The sequence below is a fragment of the Chanodichthys erythropterus genome, chromosome 22, assembly GCF_024489055.1.
Source record: "Chanodichthys erythropterus isolate Z2021 chromosome 22, ASM2448905v1, whole genome shotgun sequence".
NCBI classification, from domain to species: Eukaryota; Metazoa; Chordata; class Actinopteri; order Cypriniformes; family Xenocyprididae; genus Chanodichthys; species Chanodichthys erythropterus.
The window spans coordinates 17,467,319-17,480,536 of NC_090242.1; the positions used below are offsets into that span (position 1 = coordinate 17,467,319).

A 13,218-nucleotide genomic window follows, 5' to 3' on the forward strand; every position below is an offset into this window, starting at 1 on the left:
CGAGCTTTGAGGACTCAAACTAATTCTAGGCTCCAGTGTTTATAAAGCAATCAGCCATGGAGTGTGATGTTTTTGCTAAAACCCTTTAGTGCTGAACCATTGGACCTTGCTGGTCATTAACAGTCTCTGCATATCCACTGCTTGCCTCAATCACTTTTAAAAAAAAAAAAAACTTTGAGTTTCCAGTGCCTTGAGGCTCAAAAACGATACTTATTTGACCTAAGGGAAATGGCCTCGTTTCATCCGGAGCATTTTGAAGCTAAAGTATGTCTGAGAAGAACAGAAACTTGTCTCAGAAACTGAACCTCCTCAGGCAGACTCAAGCAGCAGTTCAAAGTAAGTATGTGGTTTTTGAAGTTGTGTGGTTTCTAGACTTATACGGATCCCACCTGCTTCTTTGTTGGCCTCCTCTTCCTCAGTGGGCTGGGAGGGGTCGTAGTAGTCTGCACTGTAACGGAAGGCCACTGCATTGTAGGTTCCTTCATCGGCCAAAGCTTCACTTAGCCTTTTATACTCCTCCTCTGCAAATCAAAAAAAGGATTCTCATGAAAAAAAACTTGAATTGAATGCAATGTTCAGGGTCCTCAAACATTCTCTTTCTGTTGTCCACAATTTTACAGCTGATTCACAAGGTTGGGGCTAAAAGACTGATCCAACAAATCATTATTTGACTAGCCTTAATTCAGATAGAAATGCTTAACTTATTTTACTTTTTTTTTAGTTTGCATACAGTGTTCAAAGGTTGGGTGAGATTTTTTTAAGGAATTATGTTATGTTCACCAAGGATAGAAACCAACTGTCTTCTATAAAAATAATATATTTTAAAATGAAATCTGTCATGTGATTGCAAAGCTGAATTTTTTCAGCCATTACTTCAGTCTTCAGTGTCACGTAAGTTCAGAAATTATTCTAAAATGCAATTTTGTTGCTCAAGAAACATTTCTTATCTTTTGAAGAATAGAAAAAAAGCATTTATTTGAAACAGAAATCTTCCATAGCATTATAAATGTCTTTACTGCAATAAAATAAATAAATGTGCTTAAATATTTTAATCTTTTTAAAGGAAATTGGCAATAAACTCTCACTGACACTGTAATGAGTTTTACCCTAACCCTTTAAAAAAAAAAAAAAAACTTGTACCCAAAATATACCTGATAGCAAAGCCATCACTATAATATTTAGGGGGGTTACACTACATAATTTTCAACTAAAAATGGAAAACCTATGACAATGATGCTTTGGGGGCCTGAAAATGCAAACTTCTTAAAACTGGTTTCAAAAGTGCAACTTTTTGTCACCGTTATCATATTTTTTAAACTATAAAAAGGTGAATTCGTAAAAACCAGTGACGCCATGCGCATGTGTGTTACATGTTCAGTCTATAGGTGCGTAGTGTTTCTTTACAAAATGACATCGTCAGCTCCTAGCCTTGCAGCATAATACAGCATTTTTAGTGGTTTTTCTAGATCCATGTGTACGGGAATTAGGGCTGGGCAATATCGAATGCTTTTGTCACGCGCATTACGTCAGTAAAGCCGGTTCCCTGATTACCGCTAAATCGCCATCACTTGCTTTCAAATGGAGCGGCATTTAATAGACAGAGCCATAGTTAACTGACAAGCCACGAAATATTGCGTTCAATATCAACGGCGATACGTCATTACTGACGAAATGCGCGTGACAAAAGCATTCGATATATCGCCCAGCCCTAACGGGAATCATTTTGACATTGTTGTTTGACATTTGACACACCCCTGAATGTTTTAGATGTCTCATTCAACCTACAAAGAAGCTGATGAGTTAATTCAGGTAATTTAATTACTGAAACATCTAAATCTTTCTGGTAGGTGTGTCCTCTTGCCTGGAGTTGAGAACAACTGATCTATAGCCAACTTTATACTGTAAATGCAGCACAGAAACCATACTGAATCTACTGCATAGTTGAAAGAAAACAAGGTGCGTGCTGATGACAGTGGCCAAGCAAATCTGTTGATGTATTTAATTTATTCTCAATCACAACCAACGCCTAAAACAGACACTCACCTAAGCACCTAAGCACTCACACAGTTAAAGGATTAGTTCACTTTCAAATTAAAATTTCCTGATAATTTACTCACCCCCATGTCATCCAAGATGTTCATGTCTTTCTTCAGTCGAAAAGAAATTAAGGTTTTTAAAGAAAACATTCCAGGATTATTCTCCTTAAAGTGGACTTCAATGGCCTCCAAATGGTTGAAGGTCAAAATTACAGTTTCAGTGCAGCTTCAAAGCAATCTACATGATCCCAGACGAAAAAAAAAAAAAAAAAAAAAGTATATGTCTTAACCATAAATGCTCATCTTGAACAAGCCCTCTTCTTCTTCTCTATTAGAAGTCCGGCAGTGTAGACACTGCTATGTGTATTACTGCCCTCCACAGGTCAAAATTTGAACTAAATTGTCATATACAATATGCTTGTGCAAGTATATAACAATTAGTTCAAACTTTGACCTGAGGAGGGCAGTAATACACTTAGCAGTGTCTACACTGCCGAAATTCTAATAGAGAAGAAGAGATCTAGTTCAAGATGAGCATTTACTGTTAAAACGTATTTATTTATTTTTTTAGAAAATGAGTGATGGTTTCTCTAGATAAGATCCTTATTTCTCATCTGGGATTGTGTAGAACGCTTTGAAGCTGCAATGAAACTGTAATTTTGACCTTCAACCATTTGGGATCCATTAAAGTCCACTATATGGAGAAAAATCCTGGAATGTTTTAATCAAAAACCGTGACTGAAGAAAGAAGGACATGGACATCTTGGATGACATGGAGGTCATCAATTATCAGGAAATTTTAAATTTGAAAGTGAACTAATCCTTTAACCTGAAACTAACCTTTTGTCAAAACCACAAGAGCAGACCCTCAATATTCCTGCCAATCTGCACATCCAAACATCCAGTGTATTCTCATCTTTAACAAGCTCACTACAGAATCACAACTACTAAAACTGCAATTGAGCTCAAGGACAGCCCAATAATAAACAATCAAAATGCTTTATTAAGGTTTATAGGATGTTAATGTAGACAGACTGATACAAGTTTAATGAGGTTGGGTCTCCCTCGAAGGGCGAATCTACATGATGATGACAGAAATAATGACTATGGCATTCTGACACTATCAGCAAAGGACATCATAATTCACCCCCACTTACTTACACACCTCTGTTTAAAAATTGTTAAACTGCGAATTGAGCTAAGGAGCATCACTTTTGAACCTGGTCATGCATATATTGAGGTATAATAATGTGCTGGATTTAATTAGCTCCATTTGAATTGTCAGCATAGCCTGAAAACTATGAAACAACATGCTGAAAAAGATTATTAAAAAAAATTATAAACGTTCCAACAAAAGTGATTTGGATGAGCACTTGTAAAATAGAGTTTTATGACATTTTGGGATATTTCAGTGCATCCGCAGCAATATATAGCTTATTGCTTTCTTACAACACATATTTGATGATGTAAGCAGCAACCTGTTAATCAGGTAAGGGGTTACATAAATGCGCTTAACTGAATTAAGAGTTCAATTGCTGGGTGTAGTCAAGTGACAAAATTGATGTTTTGAACAACATTCCAGAACATAAAAACATCATCTGACATAGCAACCAGGAGCCGGTCTGGTGACATAGTATAACCCGACGAGAACACTTTCACATTCTACTAGACTTGTGCCAATATTCGGTAATGTGATAAATTCCGATAATGAATATGCACGATATTGTAATCGTCGGCACTTCAGAATACCGTAAATAATTTATTACCAATTATTAATTTTTTTTAAATTTTTTTCTAAGGCAATTAAGAATACTATTCTGCATCAAAAGGACACACGCTCAGATGTAAACAATCCCAACGTGCACGAGAAGCACATGGCAGAACCAGTGAAGGAGACACGCTGAATGAAAGTGCGCGTTCACTCTCTGACAGCAGAGGGCGCTGATGGAACAGCAGCGTGCAGCGGTTACCACGGAAACCGTGCAAACAAAGTAACTGCGCTAGTGAAGTTTTTAAAATGCTTCAAACAGCCATTAATTTTTTTTGGAATCTCATGCTGCGTCCCAATTCACATACTATGCGTCCTAAATAGTATTCGAAAAAAGAATTAGTATGTCCCAAATCGTAGTATGTTGAAATGAGTATTCCAAAGATACTCGGATGGTGTACTTTTTCCGGTTAGAATTCGAAGTGCATATCCATGCACACTTCTAACAGCTAATATTGCCCATAACACATTGCGCTGTGGACGAGGATTCGATTAGAACTACAAATACTAATAAAAAGTGTTTAAAAACTACAAACATGACAGACGTGCGAGGTACGACGGTTAAGATAAAGGGGCTTGAATGATTAATAAGCAGTGTCTAACCTGACAAAAAGATATTTATTAAATGTTATCCACATTATATTTCATCTGCAACAGCATTGTGAACTTTTATAACGATGTGTTTGGTCATTAACTTTTAAATGCATCATTATGCAAAGATGAGGAGAGTTCTCTGCATGAAAGACCCATGACTGGCAGATCAACGTGCCACTACATTTCTCTCCGAAACGGTAGGAAAATAAATTTAATTCAATGTGGAGGATTTTAACTGTGACAAGATGATTGACAGGGTAGTTTAAACAGTTACAGGTTGAGTAACTAAGCAACAGAACGTCCGTTAAAGACGCAGTTATGACGAGGTAGTATGTCCCAAAACTTGCATACTCTTCTACTACACACTCAAAAGTATGTACTTTTTCTTTACAAAAACAGTACATACTTTTAGGACGTAGTATAAGTAGGCGAATTGGGACGCAGCATCAGTGTTGTTGTAGACTTAAAAGGATATTTATTTTCAAACTTAAACATTTTTATATTTTAATCTGGACTACAACATGTAGTATAGAGTAAAGTGTTATCTGTTGTTCTTTATAGCCTAATTCTTTTGCATTTTAATCTGTTTGAAAACTTCAGTCAGAGTTGTTTTTGTTTTATTACAAAAAGAGTTCTTAAACCTGTTAAACTATGACAAAAATGGTTTTGCAACTTATTTTAATATCGTGACAATACCGTATACCGTGATAAAAGCTTCATCAATTAATCGCAACATGAAAATTTGATACTGTCCCATGCCTACATTCTACAACTCAACTTATTTGATTTATTCTAAAAAACAAACTCAGCAGCCATTTCAGTTTTACGCTCTTCACAAACAAGCACAAGCACAAGCACCTTTTACTATTCTTTAAACATAATACAATCAAAAAGATATTAGAGGAATGCACTTAAAGTCTGACTGCACAAGTCGACAACCATGAAAAGCATGGTTTACTGAAGAAAAAGAAAAAAAAAAAAAAACAGTTGTGGTGAGTTTATAAAAAAGCAACCAAAAAAAAATTACAAACTTTAAATGGTTAAAATGGGGTCTCAAAAAGGTTCAAAGGAACATCATTCATTTGAAACAGAAATCTTTACTCTCATTGTTGATACATTTAATGCATCCTGGCTAAATATAAATAGATATTTCTTTCAAAAACAAAACATACTGACCCTAAGGCTTGGTTTCACAGACAGGGCTTACCCTTAGCTAGAATTAGGCCTTAGTTCAATTAGAATATTAAAGTAACTTTTCTAAACGTTCACTAGAAAAGAAAAAAAAAAGAAAAAAGAAAAAATTATTGGTGTGCATCTTGACACAAAGGTCAAGGTCAAGGTCAAGTTTATTTATATAGCCCTTTAAAAAAACATAAATGCTGACCAAAGTGCTGCACAACATACCAAACCAATATCCTTGTACAACACAATATAAACACTAATAATAAAATATCAAAAGAAACCAAAACAAAAATAAAAAATAAGACAGGAACATCATGCAATATAAAACAATATTTAAGACAACAAAAAAAAAAAAACAATGGCAATGACATATTTGAAGATATGCAGTTTTCAAGATATGCTACTGCGTCAGTATGTAGGTCCCTTGACTTGGGAATCTCAGTTTAACACAGAAATGAGTAAAATACATCTTTGATTGACTGGCTCTATAAATAAATCTATGACTGGGTTTGGACAGTACTTTGATTTTAGACAATGAACGATGTAATCTGAAGCTGGTATTAGAATTGCATCATGTTTTTCCAAGAAATCACAGATGATGCAATCATAACAAAACTTACATCACCGTGCTGAACAAACTGCCCTATATCATCTCTAGAAACCATACAGCAGGGGTGCAAAATCTGACTTCGGACATGTGATGCAGCCTGAATCATAATCACACAGTGTTCATTCGTTGGCCAGAGGAGAACTGGCCCCCCGACTGAGCCTGGTTTCTTCCAAGGTGTTTTCTCCAATTTCTGTTAACTGATGGAGTTCCTTGCCACTAACGTCTCTGGCTTGCTTGATTTGACTGCACTGACACTATTTTAAAGTGCTATATTAATAAAGGTGACTGGACTTGACTTGCAAACTCAATTCCTGGAAGGCAACAGCCCTGCAGAGTTTAGTTCCAACCCTGCAGTTTTCAAACAAGCCTGAAGGACTTGAGCTGGATCAGGTGTGTTTAGTTATGGTTGAAGTTAAACTCTGCAGGGCTGTTCACTCCAGGAAGAGATTTGCATCCCTGTCATAATCCCTGTTCAGACGGTAATTGTTTCTCACATGAACGTTTGTAAAAATAAATTTGCATGGCACCTCAGTGATAAAACTCATGCATTCAGATGGTGATTTATTCACGGTGGAGGAGAGAGTTTAGTGATCCTACGAACCCGTGAACGTGCTGCTCACATGGTTGCGTGATTGACTGCTGTAATTAAAATGTCATATGCTTGGAATAATGCGGATATATTTAATTTAATAATAGGAAAACAATAACCTATTTATTATGAGATTATTATTTAAATCTCCTGTTTAAAAATAGGAAGATAGACAGGCAATTGTTAGAATGGCTTTCTGTCTTGCATTTTATCTCAAAATGATGGATGTAAAAATATGGAAATTAGCAGAAATAAGTTATGCACCCTATTATTTACATAAGATAATCATAAAGCTGCTTAGTTTATATTTTTATAAATTTTAGTTCACCCCAAAATGAAAATTCTGATATTAATTACTCACCCTCATGTTGTTAGAAACCTGTAAGACTTTCATTCATCTTTGGAACACAAATGAAGAAATCTGAGAGCTTTGTCCCTCCATTGACTGCCTTTGCAACTATCACTTTGAAGCTTCAAAAAGTTCATAAAGAGATTGTAAAACCAATCCATATCAGCAGCTCAACCGAACCTGAATGATACACAAGAACCAACCTCTTCTGGAAGCTCAAACATGCTAAGTAACCAATGAGGTGCAAAAATAAAATTCGTTTGAGCTTCCGAAAGGAGAATTTTATTTTTAACCGTCATTCAGGTTCGAAAATTTTGTACTAAACCGCTCGATTCATATGGATTAGTTTTACGCTCACTTTATGAACTTTTAGAAGAGTCAAAGTAGTTTCAAAGGCAGTCAATAGAGGGACAGACACTAAGTTATCTTTCATGTCTCATTGCACTTCAACTGTCAAATACACACAAGTTTGACAAACAGTCTTTTCTCTTGGGAGAAAACCGGATGCGTGTCTGTATATAGATCCATGCATGAGGTCCTAAAAGTGACAGCAGCCTAATAAACCTGCAGCCGCTTGTCATTAATGTTAATCAAACAACAAAAGACAAAGAGAAAACGACTTTCTGCTCTTCACTGAATAACTCCAGTAGCTTTAATAAGAATCAGTGTATATATACATTTATACAGTGATGTCTATGTAGAGTGTTTTTACATTTGTTCATTCAATTTCTTATTACTGTTAAAGGGGTCATGAATTGAGAAATCAACTTTTCCTTGAGCTTTTGATATATAAGAGGTCATCGTACTAAGAATAGCCTGTAAGTTTCAAAACTGAAAACTTCCTTGTTAGTCCAATAAAAGCTTTTATTGACACCAGGCCCCTTGAACAAATGATACTGGAATGTGCCTATGTCATAGACAGGTGAAACACCACCTCTGCAGAAGAAATCAAAGCCTACTTCATCACTGCAACTTTAGCCCCGCCCATTGGCATGTTACTGAGATGAGAGAGGAGAGAAGAGCGATACAACAGGACAAAAATAACATTACCTTTCAAAGGATCCTTTTGCTAGGAATATGGTTATTTATTTTCAACAATGTGAATGTCTCAGTTGAGCTTTATTCATCAGTATTCTGTATTTTACTGGGGATTCTTTGGTTAAATCAATCGCATTTCGGCGCAGGCTTTGCAAACAGACTTTTACAATATGGACTCGACAGTAATGCAACAACATGTAAGTAACTGTGTTCTAATGCCTGATCGGATATGTAATGATTTATGTACAGTCAGATTTGTCTGTGTCAGTGTCTTTCTATTAGTAGGATGAAAATAATCTGTTATTTAAACAGTCTGTGATCAGCTGTTCATCACTGCAACCTTTCATGCCACGATCTAAATATAATGCCATTTCATTTGTATTTTATATTGTATTTGTAATGTGCATCTTTGTTCTTATTTTTTAATAACAAAAGATAAAATAATGAAATAAAGATTTTCATCTTCGCCAACTCCTACTTTGACCTAAATGGTCTGTCATTCGTTTTTTCTTTTATATTTTGTTACCTTGTAAGGCTACATTTTTAAAATAGGGAAATTAATTTGGTTGTACTGCTCAGTGACTTGCAGAACAGCAAAAAGAAAAAAATTTGTGAATCGGGATTTTCCTAAAAAAATAAAAAATAAAAAAAAATCCTGATATGATATTTTTTGCCATATCACCCACCTTAGCTTGAATTAAAAAAAGAAAAAAAGAAGAAGACTAGGCTCATAGATCACTGTGCATTTACCTTGTCTGGCCTCCTCTTCCAGTAGATCAGTGTGCATAGCCAGGTACCTCTCCTCATCACACAGAGCCTCTATCCTGGCCTCCTCCTCGGACAGCTGGTAGTCGTGATTCCACGAGCCTGCGTCATATTCCGAAAGATCATGTAAATGACCGCGGCCATCGTACCTGCAATATGAATCATGTGGTTAAAGATGAGAGGAAATTAACATTGGATTACATACAACAAATACTCACCACACTGGAGAACCCTAAAAGTAAAGCCTTTTGTTTGTATATTCACATATATGGTTTTCTTTCAAAATTCTACTTCGCTTACAAGGTTTGCATGAGGAGATGCCTGGGTGGCAAAAGGCAGACGGCCTATATGATGCACTCCAGAGGCTATACGGGGTCAACAGATGAGTGCACTTGCATGGTAAACTTACTAAATCCATCTAATTCTTCACTAAAACCATAAAAAGACGCAAGAGGCGAATAAATAAAAATAAAACGCAAACAACAACGCTCTTCTTACCTTACATGGTACAACAAACCATTCCAACTTGTACCCTTGTCAGACAACTGAGACTTATTGAGACAACTGCCATCATCATTCCTACATTTACTGCAAAAGAAGTACATCCACACAAGCCCGAGTACATAAATACCTATCCGTAAGAACCCATATGGAGGAAATTTTCCTGCGCTCGCTCCTGTTTTCCACTTCTCAGTTCCAGTTTCTTCGGCAAAAGAGAGAAGTGGGCGATGAGGTGGCAATTGGGGCCTGGCGGGACCCCTTAGCCTTAATTGCTGAGGAAATAAGTTCTGTATTACGTGATAGAGAGACACACACATACACATTGGAAACAAGAAACAGATCCATGCAGATTAAGGTGGCTCAATGCAACCCGCTGCGTTTGAAAACACTCCTGGCTTGATATCAATTTTCACATTTTCAAAAGGTCTGCAGCTGAACTGGAAAAAGCAATGAGGAAGAGAGAAAACAGATAAAGAACACAATATTTGACTGACTACTTGTCAAAAGACTGGCTTCCTGCAAAAGAACAATGTTAGACTGCAGAATTCATATAATGGAATTCAATTCATGGATCACATATGTGAGAACCACCTTAATGCACGGACTAATTTACAGTAGCAGGCTAATCTGATGTGAATTTGCTATGGTTTGCATTTAATCGTATGAATGCAATATAAATGTGACCACAGCAAAATCAAAGAGTGTTAAGAAGCAGAGGCCTCACATGACATGCCCAGTACATAAGGTTCATATTATGATTAATATTCATTTATTCTATTCAATATATTAACTAGCCAATGTGACTAGTTAAATTAATTTTAAATTATACAAGCGAGGGCCAGGCGGGCAAGGACTCTGCTTCAGATTTAAAACATCCCCTAACCCTGCATAGGAAAATAAAAACATCTTAAACCAGCCTAAGCTGGTTAGCTGGTCTCTCTGATGGTTTTAAAAGGCATCTGGATACTTTTTAGCTTTTAGATTGAGCACCAGCTTGGCCAGAAGACCAGCTAATAATGACCGTCTTGGCCAAGCTTGGAGACCAGCAAAACATCTTAGGCTGGTTTAAACTTCTTGTTGAAACCATTTGTCAGTTCTGACAACTCATTGAGTTTACAAAAAAAATCACAATCCAAGCAAGTTATCTTAGATCTGTCATTGTCAAGTTTTCTTTTATTCACGTTTGGCCATGTAAACATCGCACAATGATATCAGCTCCTCCTGTGCTGCAAAACAACACAATACATCCAGCGTCCCTTTGGAAGACATTAAGTTGGTTAAGTAATGAATCCCATTAGGTTTGTTTAACCGACCTATCGATCATGATGTTCTTGTCCCCCATCCATGGGATAAGGTGTTTGCCCTGATCGTGGTAGCTGGCCCTCTCATCGTCCCGGAACAGCTTACAGGCGTAGCCGAACACCAGCAGCTCCGCATACTTGCTACTGTCGCTCTGCTCCTTAGCCGCTTTATTATGCTCCTTCTTGCTCCCCCCGCGCCGGTACATTCCAGATAATATCCGCTAGAAACGCACAATAAGCGATAGACTTTTATAAATGTGCAACCATTTCTTTACAAGTAAGAGAACTGGAATAACATATGTCTGCTAACAATTGCTCCAACACATATCAACACACTGCTGAAACAAATATGGCGGGTTGAAGAAAGTTGCGTTTCAGAGTCGCAGATTCGTTACATTGTTTTTCGTTAAACCAAATGCAGTGCTGCCGTTTTAGTTTTTAAAGATATTTGTATATGACATATGAGCCTTTTATAATATTAAACATTTTATAACATAAACATTTTTGCTTTGCGCTTAGATAGGAAAGATGGATATCGTTCCCAATCAAGACGAAAATGTCAACGTTAAAGTGAAAATGAAGGCGCAGATTTGACCCACGCTGTAAACTTGTATAAGTCCTTGTACTCAACATAGAAGCAAGTCAATACCTAAATAACAGTTTTTGAGTTGTTTACTTTAATGAGTGTATTTTGTTCATGCGCACTGTTTCCATGCCATGAATGGGGTGCAAAATAAGGGCTTTTTTTCTTTCTAAACGAATCTTTTTCTTTTTAATCTGGTACTGTAGATAATAAATGGTTTCTTATCTGTCTCTGGAGCACCAATAAAACATTTATTAATTCCACTTAATGCCTTTTGTGTCACTTTAGGGCTCTGAGAATTTTCCGAGGATGTGTGTGTCTCAGTGTTAGTAATATTTATATACTATTCAAGTTCTCAACATTTTTTTTTTTTTTTTTTTTTCAGTTTTAATTTTATTTTAAATTTGAGTAATGTTGTTATGGACTTATGTACTTCATTTTATATTTATTTATTTATTTTTAGTTCAGTTTTTATTTATTTTCCATTAGTAATTTTAGTGTTTCTATTTAACCTTATTTCAGTAAAGGTCACAAGACAAGGCAACATTTTTAGTTTTTCTTTTAATATTTATACATAGTTCAGTCATGAAACTCTAACCGAGTTAACCCTCTGGAGTCTGAGGCTGATTTGGGGCCTGGAGAAGTTTTGACATGCCCTGACATTTGTGCTTTTTTCATTTGTTCATAAACACATTAATGACACAAGTGTCATTACACTGTATTAAACACAAACTAGGCTACAAAAAATATGTAAGGAACATGTATGTACATGTTTTTGTTTTTGAAGGAATAATGTTTATGCGTGGTTATTGAAAAAACAAAAAACTTAAGTAATTGAAATAAGCCCAAAAAAAGTATATTAAATCTGTGTTCATAAGACTTCTGGGTATTGGAGGTTGTAGACTAGAGTTTTTGCTTCAGAATTATGTAAAAATTATGCTGCCTACTCCTTCATATAAAACAATATATTGATTTAGTTTTTTAAGTCACTTTTTGTCAAGAAACACAGTATGCGTGGAGGCGTGAATGATCATGAATAATGGGCCATTTACACTTGAGAAGACAAAAGAATCAAATAATAATGACCTGAAATGACTTGCATATTAATGAGGCCTTTCAGTCAGGTAGGGTGTGAAAAAACCCTCTGTAATCATGTCTCAGCTCAATTTAAAATAATGGCATTCTATTATATTCTTTAAAATATAATGAAATATAAAGGGTGGACGCAGGCCTGGGTCAACTTGCAGCAGTGGAAGAGCTGGAGCGGAGGTAGTCCTACAGGGCTTGGATGGAAGGGCCCTCTTGTTTTTCCAGCCCATAGCCGCGGGAGGACAGAGGTGAGCGGCCATGGCTTCGTCCAGTGGTGGCATGTGCTCGTAGCCCTTGTCACGGGAGCCGTCAACTGAGGTGAGAGCCGCAGGTGAGGAAGTGCGTAAGGGGGCCGAGTATGGGGCGCATCACAACTTTGTGAGCTCGTCGTGGACCTCAGGAAAGAAGGGGGCAGAGCGCTGGTGAGGGGTCTGGCGGCATCCTGGCAGATACCACTTGTCCAGCCTGCTGCGTGTCGGCTCTTCGGGAGGGGCCCATTCCAGGTCGAGCTCCTCGACGGCCTTGGAGAGGGCACGGAATAATTCGGCATCCATCCCAGGCCGTGCGTCGATGGGCTCCAGCGACGGAAGGTGGGCGGGGTCCTCGGAGTCACCGGCCCATTCCTCCGTCTCAGATGCCGCGAGAGACATGGAGTCATCAAGCAGCTCGTCCTCTGAACCGCCAAAAGAGACGAGGTCGCTCGCTTCTGCCGAGCGACGCTACTCTGGGCGCGAGAAGAGGACGGGGGACGGCTCTCTCATTGGAGAGGGAGAGGCACGCGGACGCTGGGCCAGCGTGAGCTCTCCCATGTCT

At 37.4% G+C, this 13,218-nt stretch overlaps 1 protein-coding gene across 2 annotated transcripts in view; it reads right to left on the reverse strand.

Moving 5' to 3' along the window:
• Positions 1 to 11,076, reverse strand: part of sfswap (splicing factor SWAP) — a 114,826-nt gene extending 103,750 nt beyond the window's left edge. The window contains exons 1-3 of one of the 2 annotated variants that reach the window (XM_067375541.1): positions 10,746 to 11,076; positions 8,917 to 9,080; positions 390 to 521 (exon numbers count right to left, since the gene is read on the reverse strand). In XM_067375541.1, the coding sequence (XP_067231642.1) occupies positions 390 to 521; positions 8,917 to 9,080; positions 10,746 to 10,939 (490 nt within the window). In that variant the 5' untranslated portion in view covers positions 10,940 to 11,076. Of the gene's footprint in view, positions 1 to 389; positions 522 to 8,916; positions 9,081 to 9,562 lie in introns of both variants that reach the window. The other variant, XM_067375542.1, reaches the window with a different exon arrangement.
• Positions 11,077 to 13,218: the final 2,142 nt, after the last annotated feature.